Here is a 16692-nt window from a genome sequence, read left to right on the forward strand (position 1 = left end):
ATCCCTTAAGTGGGATAAAACTCAGTTTTATTTTGCAAATATAATTCATTGACACTTTCTCAAACTAGCCACCAGTTTCCTGAGCACTCTCATTTGATAAACAAGGAAGTGAGCTGTGCTAATAGCCTAGCTAATTGCACAGAATGCTTCACTTTTTTGGAGTGGAGGAAGAAAATAAAATACAGTACACACAAAAGCAGCAGCATGAGAAGGAAGATTTTCTATAAATCCATGTTTCTAAAAACCATCCAGCTAGAAGCTGTGTTCTAACTTATACACAGCTTTGTCAACAAGCATGCACAACTCAGTGCTTTAACATCAGCAAGGTTCATTACACGCGACCAAAAGCTAAAACCTTGCCAGAAACCTGGCAACACTGAAGTCTGACAACTTTGAAAAGCATTGCATTATTAACATTTTCCTCTTGTATTAAATTAGAAGGTATCAAATACAAAGCCATTTCCACTTGGTATTCATAGTAATATCCCACCAAAGATGTTGCTTTTAAAGCACAGCAATACCCAACAGATGCAAAACAGCACCACTTATGTAAGAAAGCATACTAAACAGGGATTTAAAAAATAAAATTACTGTCACTTCTACCTTATCCATATTTTAAACTTAGAAAATGCAAGAAAAGCAGAGTATTTCTTCATTTGCCTTAAGTACTAGTACTTTCTGAAAATTGAAATCCATAGACAAACACATTTCATTACCTTGCACAAATAGATTGTACAACATACTAGCATCAAGCCTGAAATAATCATTGTAAGGATATCAAAAATAGCTGTAGGACAAATGTAAATTTAGCTTTTAATCCTTCAATTTCTGCCATTTCCCAGCATCGTGTACCTCAAATAAGCAGCCTGAAGTATTATCCAGCTGAATAGCTTTAAATTTTAACAATGAACAAAACTTTGATTAACTATAATCCTAAACCACACAAGAAATGAGATTAAAGTTATTTCCTCCTATTTAGTAATCTTTTAGTTAGCATGCAAAAACAAGAAAGCTACTTTAAAATAAGAAAAACAGTCACAGACCAGCAGAAAGGTAAGCGACTTGTTAAATATGTTATTCTCCTACTGTTCAAAGAATTCATGAGGTCACCCTATGAAGTATTTGGGTGCAAACTGATTTTCATATACACCAGCATGCAGCATCTCTGCAGAGGGCTCCGCTGAAAAATAAGTTGCAAGACTGAAGTCCCAGCAATACAACTGGATAACATGCAAAGCACACTCTGTTTGGTTTAATGGCAAAGATACACTCCAGTTTCACCAGAAGGTTCTTCAAGACACCAGTCACAGCTGTCTGTGCTATATTATCTCAGAGATCCTGAGGTTTGTAGATTTCATTACCCCCACAACACTACCAGCTACACTAGGCACCTTCAATACTCTGTGAAATAAGGAAAGCATTCTGTCCTAGGTGTGGGAACATTCCTAAGGAAGGTATCGAAGAAAACTGAATATATTCTTGGGATCTTATTTTAATCCAACTCTATAGAAATGCAAGACTACAGTGTGAACAGTCTTTTTGCAATGACCAAGAAAGAGAGACCATCCATGTCCCCAGCAGTGTCAAAATGTGACTGATCATTAAGGCTGCTGTAACTAAAACAGGTAACTGCTGACTTAAAAGTCCACATCCTTCAGTCACTACTGACCTACATAGGAAAGACTACAACACTAGCTTTAACTGCCATGGATTCTCAGATTTCAAATTGTTATCTAGGGTAAACTTCTTAGCAGAAGAAATGAAACAGGAATCAACAAATGATAACCCATCTGCTTACTTAAAGTTGCCAGGTTCTGTGGAAGATCTAAGGAGCTAGAACAGTCAGCATTTCCTTCTGAATACACTAGACATGCTCCATGTTGTTCTACTTACTGTGAAGGTAGTCTGCCAGGTCACCACCATTGCAGTACTGGAAGGAGAACAGAAAGCTCAGTTAATGTGAAGAAAATCAAAAGGTTAAAAGGTTCACTAGACTTCATTAGGATCACAGGTTTATCACAGGTGATAAATAATCACATATACATCAAAGGAAGTATTCAGAAAGTGGTAGAAAAAGGCTTTTCCAAAAGGTTCCCCTTCTGTCACGTTTCCCCTACACGCTACATTGCATTATGATAAACCAGCATTAATTAGCTTTGGTGTGCATGTGTGTACATCTGTGTACATCCACAGAGAGAAAGACAAAACCAAAACAGAGCAGACACGTCATCACCTGAAAGACCACCAAGCTGGCTTAGGAAAACTCGGGAGCAGCTACAGCTGAAAACTGAAATTCTCCACAATGTGTTCTCCATGTTATTAGGGAAAGTCAGCAAGACCTCAGAGCGAAGACCGAAGTGGAAAGAAAACGTACAAAAGCTTTGCAGCTATTTTGTGAGAATAGTTTTCTTTCCACACATCTTGAAGTGCTTACGACTCAGTAACACCTACTTGGCCCTTGAAATAAGGTGTCCAACTGATTAAACCTGTACCAGCATGACCTTCTAACAACAGCTATATGAAATATCCCACCAACTGCTATCTTTCCCCACACTGCTCCAGTTCTCAGAGGTATGTAGCTGCAGATTAGATTAGCAAAAGCATCACACGTGATGCTAAGCAGAAAGCACTACTTCTGTAATAAACCAGTCTGCTCAATTCACGTTAAATAAAAAGAAGAAAAAAAGAAAGACACTCACCTCCATAACCAAGTAGACAGAATTTGCCAGCTCCTGGGGAAAGAGAAAATGGAAAGAAAAGATTTATGTATCAAAATACTTCACATGCCTTACAACAGCTCTATTTCATTTCAAACAGGTGAAACGCTCTCTAGGCAACAGATACCAGAGGAACTTTGTTACATATTGATTCCTGGAGGGTCACTTCCTTTCTAAGCCTCAAGTACTTCTCACCAGTTGAAGCACATTATTCCTTTCTGAGTGTGCACCTGTTAACAAAACAGATCTCCTGTATCGTGGTTTGGGTCTTAATGTTCCTTTCTGGCCGTTGGGATTAACACCCAAACACAATGCACTTGCTGGCACGCTATTATCTTAGAGCCTTAATCATTTCCACATTTAACACAGACCTTTACAGCAGCTATGCCCACATGAGCAGCCCTCGCCTGGAAGAAAAAGATAAGAGCAATGCATCCTGGGGACCTGCGTTTCAATCCCCATGCAGGAAAGGTGCTTAACGGGAAGAGCAGATGGTGAAGGTTTCTGAGGGACGCCATGCCCTTCAGGTCCCTGTGAGGCCAGCCCCAAGCACACAGTGTGATACAGGGCCGTGAGCAGGACCACGGCACAGCCTGCAGCTCAGCACCACGAGCTCAGCACAGGGCAGCTTCCAGGCTCGGAGCAAGTTTCCAAATCAGTGTTTGCAGCCTGCACGCAGTTCCTCATGCCACAACAGTACTTTTCATAGACGCTTCTCGCTGAACAGCCTGTAGACACTACAGCTCAGCAGCACCTCTAACCCATTAATACATACAGTGCCAGCAGGGCTCAAGGAAGCCTAATATATTATTACCTTTTTAGAAAATGAATAGGCAATAGAGCTTACACACGGTAAATCCAGAAGTTATTACTACTATCTTCTAAGTTATTAGCTAACAACTAATGTACACTGCGTAGCTTGGTTATTTTTCCTCTGTGCTTTATTTAAAGACTCCGCAAACACATCATAAAGCAAGTCATTGATTTTTAGTCACCAGCGTGTACAGTGACGGGGTTAAATAAGGACACAGGCAGGCAAGGGAGATGCTCTAGTCAACTTCCCCAGCAACAGTGACCGCAGTGCGTTCACCACATGGCACAGGGTGAGGAGATAAGAAGGCACTGCCCAACAGGAATCAGAAGAGAGGAGGTAACTCTCCAGCCACCCACTGGCAACAGCACCCTCTGCCCATCCCAGTCTTATGAGGGAGCATTCTTTGCTGATTATGCATAACATGAGCCTCACCAAATTTGTCTTCAGTACCCATTGTTTCTGGTGGGAACTGAAATTGCCTTTGATTTGGAAAAATGCCCACAAGTGAGAACTGGAAGCATGGGTTTCACTGTGGCTACACATATACTAACAAAAGGCAGAACATACCATGAAGGCAGTGCAGAATGGAACAACTGGTGCCAAGGACTCGGCTTCAACACGGAACGCATTGCAGGGGACTTATTTTGTAGAAGTACTTTGCAGGGACTGTTGTTTGCTAGCTGCTGGTACCCGTGAGCACACTGCTGGAGCCCACCGCCTTCCAGCTTTACTTCCTTCAAGAGAAACTCTGTTTACAGGCACAGAGACCACGTGAACTGAGCCAAGGCTTCAGCAGCACACAGCTATGGGAGCTGACACCCCACTGCGTGCACACCCGCTGTGGCCTCAGCACTTTCAGCTCACAGATGCGTGTAGGAGGGATGGGACAACTTCCATATTTGCAACTTCAGCATTTCAAGACTCACCAGACAGATCGGTAGGAATTTTACCACAAAAACTAAACATTTATTCAGGAAGGGAATAGAAACAAACTCCTGCTTGGCACAAGCCTTCAGCCAGTAGCTTATGGTGGTTAACAAAGGAAACAAGCAAAGGAAGAGATCTCTGGTTTCTCAAATGGGCTGATGGATTTCTCTTAAGCTGATTCAGCAGCAGAAGCTGTTTCTTTCCTTTTTTTTTTTAATCTTTCCATGGTACTTATGATTTGTTCATTAAGAGAAAAAGGAAAAAAGTACCATGAGGCAAACTTTGCAGGCTACCAGTCTCTCTGAAAAGAATCAAAATGCCTCACTCATTTCCACACCAGTAACGAGAACAACATCACAGTTTGTTGTATTTCTGCAGAGGCTTATGTCCAAGAAGCGCTGCAGACAATTTACACTGGTCTCGTACTCCCACGTGCCAGCCCCTGCAGCCAAGGCCAGCCCTGCCACTTGCCTACGGACCTGCACAGAAATGACCCCCTTGACTTCTCTCATCACAATGCTCCAGCAGTACCCTGACTGCACTCCACAACAACTCTAAAGGTCTCTGCCAAAGACATCAAGCTGATAATTAATCAGTCTGGATCACTGCCTGACTTGCAGTTCTTTCAGCAGAGGCCCCAGCAATGAAGTTACAATTTAATTGAGTGTAAAAACAGGCAACAGGCTCTACTGTCTACAAATAACACACATCTGCTGATGGAGGACAAAGAAATAAAGACACTTCATTTAGCAACACAGCAGAAATCACCCCGGGACAGCATTTGTTCAGATCCCCCACTGAGATGCTGCACGGGATGAGGTCAGCGATGCTGAGGCCCAGCAGTCCTGTCTCCCTTTACATTTTCTCTCCACCCACACTGGAAGGTGGCATGATCCTCTTCTTGGAAAGTCTGGCTTTAGGTGTGTCCAAAGGGAAACATCTGGGTGTACCCACACTTAGTCATCCTCCTGCCACAGCTTAAAAAAGCTGCAAGAGGAAATGCAGAGAAATCCTCCCCTGTGCTCTACCCCAGCACCTAGCCTGCTTCCAAATTTAGAAAGATGTTCAGGGAGGGAAAAAAGTTTAATTACACAACACTCCAAAACCCTCACAGCAGTGCTGTACTTTCACCCATCTGCGTGGAACCAGCATTGTAACGGATGCTGAGGTAAGAACTTTGCAAAGAACAGGTTCCACCTCACATAACTCATCTCTTCCAGGAGGACTGGGGTGCAGAAAGAAGATTTGGAAAATGAGCACTGCTGCATGTTACGTCCATGTGCTGCACACGACTTAGCTGGCAAGGCTCCTCCTGCATACAGGAGGTAATCTGTATGGACTCCAGTCCTCAGAACTGTTCTTGTTGCCCTCCTGGAGAAAAGCACATCAGTGCCAGTTTGGTCAGCCTCCCTCTGGACAGGAGCTCCCGTTTTGTACCTCCAAGAAGATCACCACCGTGTGCTGCCTAATGCTGCCTCTCAGCACCTGCAGCAGCTGCCAAGCAAAGATAATCGCCTCAGAGACCTTTGTCAACAGGGCTAGACCTCACCAGTTGTACCAGCCAAACAGAAACACAAAATAAAGCACAGGGTTAACCTGGCAATAGAAGATAAAGTTGACACCAACTGAAAGCTAAGCTTAACGTTGAGGGTTTTTTGTTTGTTTTAAATGCCACTTCCCCTGCTTGCTGCAGCAGAATTTCAGCACGGAGGCACGCTGCGTCCTCCAGGTTCTCACGAAGCCTGTGCCCTTTCAGCATAGGAGCTCTATTCATCCCTCTTCTGAATGCAGCACTGAGTCACGAACACCAGCTGTAACAAACAGAATTTGGCTTCACAGACACCACCTCCTAGGCCAGAGGCACCTGGAAAAGCCCTTTGCTGCGGCAGTGGCTCCCAAGCTGGCTGGGCTTAGCAGGCAGAACCTGCAGTTCTCAAGAGAGGAAAAAGTCTCCAAACAGTAAAGCCTCAGGAGTACTATTTAACTCTGGCTCAGAGCTTGGCTTGACCAAGTTAACCTCTGAGGAGGAAAGGAAAACCTTCATGCTATGCAAGGATTATCTTTTGTCGCAACTATTTGAACAGAAGCAAGATAAGAGAGAACAGCAACATTAATCTGAATTACGGGAGCACTTACCAGTGCTCACCCTAAAGCAAAACAGTAGAGGAGCTTCATATGCCTCTTGACTCCATACAGAAAGATGGAAAATAGAAGGCCTACTGCCTTCCTGCTCTTGGGCCCTGCTCCCTCTCTCTGCTCTTTCTGAACCTTATCAATAAAGAACTCAGGAACATTTGTAGCCGTTTCATATTCAGGAGACAATAATTTGTTCACACAAAGGGAGAACAGAAGAAAGTACTCATTCACCTCAATATATCCTCTCTGCACAGAGGCACATTACCACAGAACATTTCTTACACCCACACAAAGCTTTAAGGCCAGACAAAAGCATGTTTTAGGACAGTGCTTTAGGTTTCAAGCTGTGCAGCCAGCAACCTCCTGCCCCATAATAAGGAACCAGTGGTCACTTTCCTCTTCATTCCAGTGTAGCCCTGGCACAAGAGAGCAGCTTTGGGCTGCAGCAGCAGTCACACAAGCACAGCTGAGAAGATGGTATGCAACCAACAAATGCCATCACACAAGAGCCTACTCAGTATTTTTGCTTGTTTTGGAGATCTGGGTCCAGCAATAAAGCCTGCTGTTACTCTCTGGGAAGAGTTCTAATCAGCTCAGTACCATCTGCAGATCTTCAACTTCCCAAGAGAACAAGGGCTCCCAGTGCCTTCATGCAGATTCTATGGTGACAGAAGCAAGACACAGAGAGGCCCACAGATTTCTACATCAGCTCTCGACTACATTGTGTTTCCTACAGACCTGAGAGCTTGCTGCAGGATTTGCAGCACCAGTCAAAACACAGGGCAAGCAGAAAGAGAGGCTCTGCATCACAGAGGTGGCATACGGACACCATGCTGGAGGTGGATTTCTATGACATCACGAGAAGTTGCAAAGGGCCAATGCCACTCCATCCCAGGCACTATGCTATTTTCTGCTTATGAAACAGAAGAGATGTTTCGGGGCAGCTCACACTTCAGTGCAGGTTGTTAACAGCAGGAGACCTATCCTCTGGTTCTGCACAGGCTTCAGGAAGGGAGGGAAAATAGTTCCCATACAATCAAATCCCCTGGCAACAGTCCTGAAGTCTGACTACGTGACACCTGAAAACAAACAGGGCAGTGTCATGTCTGCAGAGTTACAGTTTGCCAGACAGCTAAGAGAAAGAGCAGGATGGCTATAAGACAGCCCAGTCTTTGAGATTTGAAGGAACTCCACCACTCCCTTCCAGCTCTTCCATCTGCACCTGGAAGCCATGGCCCCACCGAGGAGCAGCCAGATGCACAGGATCACTTCAGGCCCCAAACCAAGCCCTGACACACAGAGCACTAACTGAATGACACAACAGCAGTGCTCGCAGAGCCCAAACAGAAAAGCATGGCTCCTTCAGGGACACACTAGGCCTCTGCAGAACAAACAGCACAGCAAGCCAAAGCTGCAAGCTGCATCTGACATTAACCACAGAAACCAAGCCAAGGATTAATGTCACAAGAGCAGAGAGACGAAAGTGGCAGGTTCAACAAGAGTCGGAGCTTCGAGATGAGACCTCATGCACCACAGCAAATTAAAGACTTTTGCTGCTGGGACACCGGAGAACAGTCACTTCCTACAGCACTGTCTGGGGGTAGGGCTGTGTCACCTGCAGCAGCTGATGTCTCTGGCTGGCCGGCTCGTAGGGCAGTGCGAATGCCTCACAGCGTGTCACAGACCACAGAGGAAAAGAGCAGCAGACTTCTGAGAAGCTGGGATGTACTGACATGGAATGGCAAGCACAGTTATTCCTTTGCTAACAAGAACAAGATCTGGAAGCTTCTTTGAACCAAAAGCAAGTGCCTCTTGGCACATGGCAATGCACCGTGCTAATGCTGTCAAGAGAAGAGACTTCAAAGTTTTGAAAACAAGATACTGAAGATCCAGTTTGCTTTTCTATATTTGCTCTTCATCTCCTTTTTAATAACACAGTCACTTTATAGAATGAGCATTTAAGGTTTGCTCTCTTGCACACCATAAAGCTGCATTTCACACACTGCACAGGAGCAGTGTGGGGGCCAGACAGCAAGGCAGGCTGCAGGAGCAAGCTCCTCTGAGGGTCCAGCACCCTGCTGAAGGCTTCAGCTGGGGTCACACGTACCAAGACATACTTACCAAGATAGGTTCAAGTCCAAGCAAAGCCACTCAGTCTGGAAGTTTGATTTTAGAATCAATGAGCTCAGTTCTACAAATAGAGTTGGGAACAGCTTGGATTTTTTTAATAGCAAATCCCATAAATGCTTAATCTGATATCCTGCAGATTTTTTTTTTTTTAATGCAACTGTAGAAACCACAGGCCCAACCCCCACTGGATTTTTGTTTTTTATATGGCTGCTGCATAACTAGCTGGCCCTTGCTGGCTTCCTTTTCACAGCCATTTAGGAAAGCAGACATACACTCACAGCACAAAGGCATTATAATAAGGAACATAAAGAAAAGGTCTGGGTTTTCTTTCAGAAAACAGCAGTCTTAATTTAGGAGGAAAAATATCCAGTTACCAGAAGTCAGAGAAACAGTGCTTTAACCTGCAGTATTTCAAAAGTGAAGAAAATGGAGTACGTTTTAACACACTGGATACAATTGCCAGTTAAATTGAAAATAAATATCAGTCACACAAATGAAAAAGCCTCCACAAGAAAGTGACCCAACTGTCAATTCTGCGTGCAGCGACATTACAAAATTCACACAGGAAACAAACGACATGCCTTAGAGCTCCCGAGTGGCACGCTGCAGCTCTGCCGTGCAGTAGTGCAGCACTGCGGGCCACCAATGCGCACTGAGAGGGCTGGCAGGCCTCTCCTTGCCCAGCCATGTAACATGCTTCGCTAAGTGAGATCTCTAAAGACTTGAAATTCAGCATCTTTCATTCCCTGCAATTGAAACATACTGTCTGGTTGACTTCTAGTATGCCAGCCAGCTCCGCTGACCTAATTCCTCCCATTATTCTGATGCTAGGAGACAAGCCAGGTGTTCCTGCAGCCAGACAGAATATTTTTGCCCGAAGCAACCAGTGATGCAGAATTCGGTTCATTTCTCTCAGCCCTCCCCCCAAAACAGCCTTAGTATTGAAGCAAAGGCAGCTTTGAGATCCTCACTCCGCATTTTGAGAGCATCTCTTCACATTTATGGTGGCACTTAAGGCCTGCACACCATAAAGCAGGAGACATTCACACCATTAAAACACCTCTTTGCAATATGCTCAGCACAAAAGAAGCTCTGAAGTTATCTGTTGGCAGAGCCCTTTCTTGGATTCTGACGCGGACATTTATTTTTAAAAGTCTCAGAGAGGAACCATAACATCTGGCAAAGATAATTAAGACTCCTCTTAAGTAAAGTATGTTTAGTTAGTATGCACCTGAGAAATGCTGCTGTAGAAGACCATACCATACACATTCACTTTACATCAAGTTTGCCATTTAGTTTTGCTCCATGAACATGAGTAAAAGCAATTAAAAGAAAAAAAAACTTAGGGTTGAGTTCAATCCAGTCACAAAATGAACTGAGCTTTGGTATGGACTGACAAAGAGTTGGAAGAAATTCAAACAGCAGTTCTCCATCTGAGTTCAGTCCTGCTCAGCCATCACTCATGGGACATTTTTTCCAACATACTTAGGAGGAGGCACCTCTTCCCTTCCATCTTCCAAATTTCTACCACCTTGCTTCACCCATTCCAACCCAATGCATTCAATCATCACAAGGACTCAACCAGTGGAAATTTTCCTAAAGGAAGCACTGATGAAGATTAAGGAAGAGCTGCATGAATAGCACCTCAACTGCTACCAGAGCCCTGCTGTCAAACTGCAAACACAGCAGCCTACCAGTTTCCGATTACTCTTGGGAAACATTCCTTAATCCATCACTATAGTCTGAGTAATGCTGCCTTCCACAGCAGCTCTAAAGGCTATTAACCTTTCAGGTTGCTGGCTCTTCCATGACATCCTGGTCATGTGAGAGGAACACAGGTATGTGCTTTACATACAGGATGAGTAAAACAGGGATCATCACTTCAGAAATGCAGCAAAACCACTCCCTCTAAAAAAAGCCCAATGACTCCTCTAAGGTCTATATTTAGTGGTCAGCATTTGCTAGATGTTTCTGTCACCTGCACAGTGGAGTACACAGCTAGTGAAGTCAACATAAAACAAAGTTCAAGACTGTGAAACACTCTACTTGCCATAAATATAGACATTTTGATTCACTAAACTCTCAAACATCCTACAGAGCTATTGGCAGAGGGCAGATGGATTTTCCATCCTTTCCCCCTTCTAGCTCTAAATTAAGGCAGACCCAATCTCCAGTAAGAGTGACACCCCCCAGCAGATGTGAGGATGCTGACAGAGCAGGACAGCAGACACACCACCCTCAGCCACAGCACAAACAGAAAGAGGATTGCTTGGCAGCATGCAGGGGAGCCTGTGCCGCACACCCACTCACAAGGCAACGTGCCAGCCTTGCTCAGGGATGGAATTAAAGCAGGATTTAACCAGACAGACTGCCTGACCTCAGGAGTGTGATCTCTCTGACACAGGGTGGCTCCTTAGTCATCCCCACTGTCACAGCAGAGCCTTGTCTCCTGAGACATGGCACCCTAAGAGTAATGCCTGAGGAACAGCAGATCCCGTATGAGGTGGCACAAGTGGTGGCAGGGAAGATGTCACTGCAGCACCACTGATTCATCTGGCATCACGCAGATTAGCGAAGCACTGCAGCAGGAGCAAGTGGTGCTGGAGGGCACACCAAAGGACACTGCTGCTCAATGAGCAGTGCCAGGGGACACAAGAGGTGGACTGGCAGCTAAAAGCAGCATCAGAAAAGGATGATGAAGCAGAGAGCATAATATCACAGTCCCAACAGCCAGGATCCTATTGATTATAGGGATTTTATAGAAAGCAACAATGGAATAAGCCTTGTAGTGCTTGGCCCCAAAGAGCAGCCCAGGGTAACTAGTCATTCAGCCAAGGAATGTTTGCTCTGCCACCCCATGCCTGAATCCACGTGCACAAGAAAAACTGCACTGCAAGAACTCCCCGGTCCTTGACTCCTCTCCAGGTGCTCCAGGTGATACAGTCACCCCAGCAGACATATTTTTGGTGAGTCTTTACTGCACGAGTGACTTCAGCATTTCTCTGAGCTCATCCCTAGCTGATGAGTGTGCGAACTCGACATAAAATTATGGAAAGCAGACCCTCAGGTAACCAAGGCTGAAATAGACACTCAGCAGAGCCATGTCCTGTGTGATATTAACAGCTACTTTTCTACAACCAGACCCACAAAAAAAAAAAGCAATACCCACAAAAGCAGTCATAACTGAGCTGCCTTAGGAAGCTCAGATCGCAGCGCACACATAGGGAAAGTGGTCTTCCTTCCCACTTCATGCAGGAAAGTGCTTTTTAACATTCAAAGGATGATTTCTGTCCAGGAATAGCAGATTTCCTGCATGCCCATGGCAGTTGGGCTAGGGCTACTTTGCTCCCCAGTGCAACAGTCACACGTTATATCTTCACCTGGCACCTATTCAACCAAACTTCCTGGTACAAGAGGAGCACAGAGAAGAAAACATACCGAGGATGTCCTATTGCTCTGAAGATCTTCATTATAAGAACCTACTTACTAGTGCTGGAGGAAGCAGTCCAGCTCACAGTGCTTCCAGGATCCAACAAGTTCAAAAGTTACCTTAGTATCATTCAACCCTATTAACTACTCAAATAATCTACAATCGGACTCAGACTCAACATCTAGTATGAAAAAAATCCACAGAAGTGAGACCCATAAACCAGACTATACGCTACCAAGCTTTCAGTGTCAGCATGCACAAGAAGTTGAGCTGATCCTCACTGCTTTGAAAGTCCATGTTTTAAGAAACCTTTTACAAACCAAGATCTCATACAGCGGAAATAGTCGTTTGTATCCTTGTTGTCATTAATTTCCACCTTACAGAACAAGGACTCATTTGGTTCTCTTCAAAGAGTAATAAGACTCCTGGTCTCCAGATGCCTCTACATTACTGTGCTCCTCTCAACTGTAGCAGTCTGGAAAATCTCAACCTCTGCAAGCCAGTTGAGGAGTGAGCAGCTGTTCAGTAGCGACTAACACACCCTGCACACAGAGGAATCTGGTTTTCACTTTATGCCAAACATCTCCTGTGCCTAGGAAAGATCTGCAGCACAACTCTGTACAGACGCTAAATACAGAGTGCTTTTAGAAATGCAACAAAATATGGTTTATCCTTTTCTTGAGCAGGGGTTCTCTCATTATGCTCCTCAACTATTCACAGCACCTTCCATTAATATATGAGCACATAATAATAGAAACATGCATATTTCATTCTGTGAGCTGCTCTCACGTAATAATGCTGCTCTTAGGACTCCAGCAAGGGGATCTATAAAAGTCCAGACACTGCACTGCTGTGCATGAAACATTCACCAGTATTAATTTATCCCTTGTAAGTGCCTTCTTCTGTGATATTGTGTCATAAGTCTTAGTCATTATTCATGAGCCAAGGGGGAAGACAGCGATCTTTCCACAAATTGAAGAATAAAATAAGTGTGCAATGGCGTGAGCTGCTGTCAGTATTAAATATCAGCTCTGCAAGTGCTTGTCTGAAGCAAATCTGGCATTATATCAAAAATCTTGTTTTGTATGAGGTCTGCTTAGCATTAACTTGTAACTAGGAAAATGGAAACGAAAGCATCACTGGGTGCAATCGCTGACTTACAGCTACTGTGGGTTTGGCAACCATTTCCTTGTGTGCAAGAAAGATGTGAGTAAATGCTAAAGTCGCTGTTGATAGGATGTGCAGAGAAAAGGAAGACAAAACACAATTACTGACAAAGCTATAGGGCAACAGTACAATTCGTAGAAACTATTTTTTCCTTTTTGCTCTTTGACATTGTAATAGAAGAATAAACCTCTTCAGTTTTAGAAAATCTACAAGGAAGGGCTGGTAACTGCCACAATTACATTTTCAAAGGTGCATCTATGAATGAAGCAGCTATGAATGAAGATGAATAAGAAACGGTCTTTCCCACAGAGGAAGGCAAAGCGGGCAGAAGCCAGCCCTCCACAGCACTGCACTATTACCTCTGCAGGTAATTTACTCTCATACAGCTCCTGAACACAGCACAAGGCCGAGCACAGCCACATTACAGCTGTGCGGGCAGGCCACAGTGGGCTGGGTCTGGTCACAGGCCAATGGACACCAGAGAGGATCCCGCACCTAGGAGTGCCATGTCACCGCAACACAACCTACATCACCTCATTCCACCCGAGGAACCAAACCACCCAGGCCGCAGAAGGAGCGTGCCACGGTGCTGGCAGCTAGCAGAACCCCAGCCCGTAACGTCCCCAGGGGCCGTGCTCAGAGCCTCCTCAGCTCCTCGCTCCGGCCCAGGCGCGGGCAGCGCTGGGCCCGCTACAGGGACATCGCCAGGGCAGGGAACAGGTGGACTCCCACTCAGAGAGCTTTTCCAAGAAGCGATCCTGTTCCCAGCGTCCTGTCCTCCCTGCAGGCACATCCCAACGGCCCCTCCCCCCCCGTCCACCTGCCCCCAGCACCACCACGCGCTTCGCTTTCCAGGAACTCGCCCGGCCGAGGGGCACGGGGTGGCGCGGCCCCAAGGCCTCAGAGCTGGGCGGACTACAGCACCCAGCAGGCATTGCGGCCGGGACAACCAATCAGCCGCCGCGCCGCGCGTGACGCAGGGCCGCCACAGCCAATCGGCGAAGGAGGAGGAATGTCAACAAACACGGGCCTCGTGACACCGGGCCGGGACCCCCAACGCCGGGCGCTGTGCTGGGGCCGCGTCCCCTCAGCCCACAGAGCGAGGGTTTCCGTTTCATGCTCAGATCCTGCAGAGTTTTGCTTAAAGAAAGCATCACTAATGTCAGAGAAATAGATCCCTGCTAGGCCACGAGACTGGTTAACAAAATGCTCCAGGAAAAGAAAAAGTCGTTGGAGCAGTCAGGTTTCAGAGTCCTTTAGATAGAGCTGGCTTCAAAGGAAAAAGCAGCTGCGGGAAACCACAGCCATCTAAAAATGCCTGCCGCAATTTTTAAACACTTACTGACTGCCACAAGGACAGCAGAGAAATGCTGATGGAAATCCTCAGGAACGAAGGGCAATCATATGCTACGAAGTCATGCTCACACTATTTCTACATTGTCTGGGAAAAATGAAGCTTTCTTAGAGGGAATACCCAGAACAGAGAAAGAAAAATAAGAGGCAGGCGTGCCCAGAGCAACTCCTGCAAGTTTTGTTTCTAACATTTTGAGAACTTAAGAGCTTCCAGCACGCTCACCACACATTGCATTTTGCTGCATAAGCATCCTGGGAACCAGAGTCCCCACCCCAACTCCCAGCTGCCGAAGTTTTAGCCTCCATAGCACAGTCCATACAAAATCTGCTCTGCCACACTGTCCAAGGCAAGCAGACCTTCCCCTAACTTGGAAGACTTTTTCCCCGGAACACCTATATTTGATTACAAACATCTGTTGAAAAAACAAAATTCCAAGAACTCCATTCAGCCTCTCCCAGATCGAGAACGCTTTGCTGTAATTGAATGTATTTACCTGGAAGTCGTACAAGGCAACGATGTTTTCATGTTTCAGTTCCTAGAAAAAAAATGAAACAAAGACAATAAGCTCAGAGCAACAAAGGCCACAGGTAACAAAGACTGAAGAAAAGAGCTCTGTCGGCCTTTACCTTAAGTATTTTAATTTCCTTGCCCAGCAGAGTCTGTGATTTTGCAAGGTTCTTCTTGTTAATGCATTTCACAGCTACTTCCAGCTCAGGTTTCTGAAAGTGGAAAAGTGCATGTGTAATTCAGAGACGGAGCGCATTTCCCCGTTAACATATGCCGGGTAAGCAGCCTCCATCAGGCTGCTGGCCCCGCTGGAAGGTGTCCTGCGGCACCAGGAAAGGCCTCTGCTCTGCGCCCCAACGCATGTTCAGACTTGCCTTGTCCCGAGCTGTGCCAGCCCAAGGAGAAAAGCCCGAGGTTTGGGGTTTTGTTGATGATTATCCTCTTATTTAACCACTAGAAATAAACGCGCTGTGGGAACCACGGCTTATCCCAAGCCCTAACACTGGCAGGCCCACAGCGAGCTGGCTTTTCCTGTGCTGTCCAGCGAGCCCCTTCCCCTCCCGCTGGGAGCACGGCGAGACGCAGAACCGCGCCGGGAAGGAGGTGAGGACAAAGCGGGCCCCGTCTCACCGCGACCCGCAGCGCTGCCCCAGCCGGGCAAAAACAGAGTAAAAACCGCGAAAGGGCCGGCTCACCTCTTTGTGCCTGCCTTTGAAGACGACGGCGAAGGCTCCGTGCCCGATCAGGTCCTTCCTGCTGAACTCAAACTTCCCCACCGTCTCCATGGCGCTGCGGGCGGGGGGACCGCGGCCGGGACAACTTCGGGGCCGGGAAGCGGCGCTGAGGGCGCTGCTGGCGGTGATGAAGGAGCTCCCTTGAAAGAAAATTAAATCTCTCCCAATCAAAAGACGGCGAAACGGCCTCCCCCGCCTCCCGGTGAGCAGTCAGGAGCTGGAGACTCGCTGGAGGGGGAAAGCCGCTCTCCTGTCAGCCCCTCGGCAGCTCGGCATCTGGCTCCGCTCCCCCGCCTCGCCTCCGTCCATGGGCCGCCTCTGCCTGCGGGGCTGCGCGCTGCTCATCGTTGGCGGCCGGGGGAAGTTGGCTCTCAGCAGCGGGCCTCCCCCATCTCCTCCTCAGGACGGCCGGCGCTGCTTCTCCAGCGGCCGCTTCAGGCGCCTCTCCCCATGCCGAAGCCCGGCCCTGCCCGCCCCGCAGGCGCGGCTTGGCGGCGAGTCCACCTTAAACGCGATCCACCTTAACTCCGAGTCCACCTTAAGCGAGCCGGCCACCTTAAGCACCAATCCACCTTAAGGGCCGCCTGTGCCCACCGCCCTCTCGCATCCAGAGGGTCAGGGTCACCCCGAGGCTCCCCGCCGCCCCTCCGGGCCTCCCCGCCGCCCGGACAAAGCTGTGCGGAGCGCGGCGCCAACGACAGCACAGCGCCGACCCCGCCGGTCGCCGCGCAGGCGCGGTGCGCGGCAGTGGGGGATGCCGGCACGGCACGGCACGG

At 47.0% G+C, this 16692-nt stretch overlaps 1 protein-coding gene across 3 annotated transcripts in view; it reads right to left on the reverse strand.

Moving 5' to 3' along the window:
• The window catches only part of ULK1 (unc-51 like autophagy activating kinase 1), a 74221-nt gene extending 57609 nt beyond the window's left edge, over window positions 1-16612 (reverse strand). For 2 of the 3 annotated variants that reach the window (XM_021412952.1, XM_021412953.1), the window contains exons 1-5: window positions 15878-16612; window positions 15302-15394; window positions 15169-15210; window positions 2700-2732; window positions 1894-1930 (exon numbers count right to left, since the gene is read on the reverse strand). In XM_021412952.1, the coding sequence (XP_021268627.1) occupies window positions 1894-1930; window positions 2700-2732; window positions 15169-15210; window positions 15302-15394; window positions 15878-15967 (295 nt within the window). In that variant the 5' untranslated portion in view covers window positions 15968-16612. The remainder of the gene's footprint in view (window positions 1-1893; window positions 1931-2699; window positions 2733-15168; window positions 15211-15301; window positions 15395-15877) is intronic. The other variant, XM_021412951.1, reaches the window with a different exon arrangement.

Source organism: Numida meleagris, chromosome 14 (genome assembly GCF_002078875.1).
Source record: "Numida meleagris isolate 19003 breed g44 Domestic line chromosome 14, NumMel1.0, whole genome shotgun sequence".
Lineage (NCBI taxonomy): Eukaryota > Metazoa > Chordata > Aves > Galliformes > Numididae > Numida > Numida meleagris.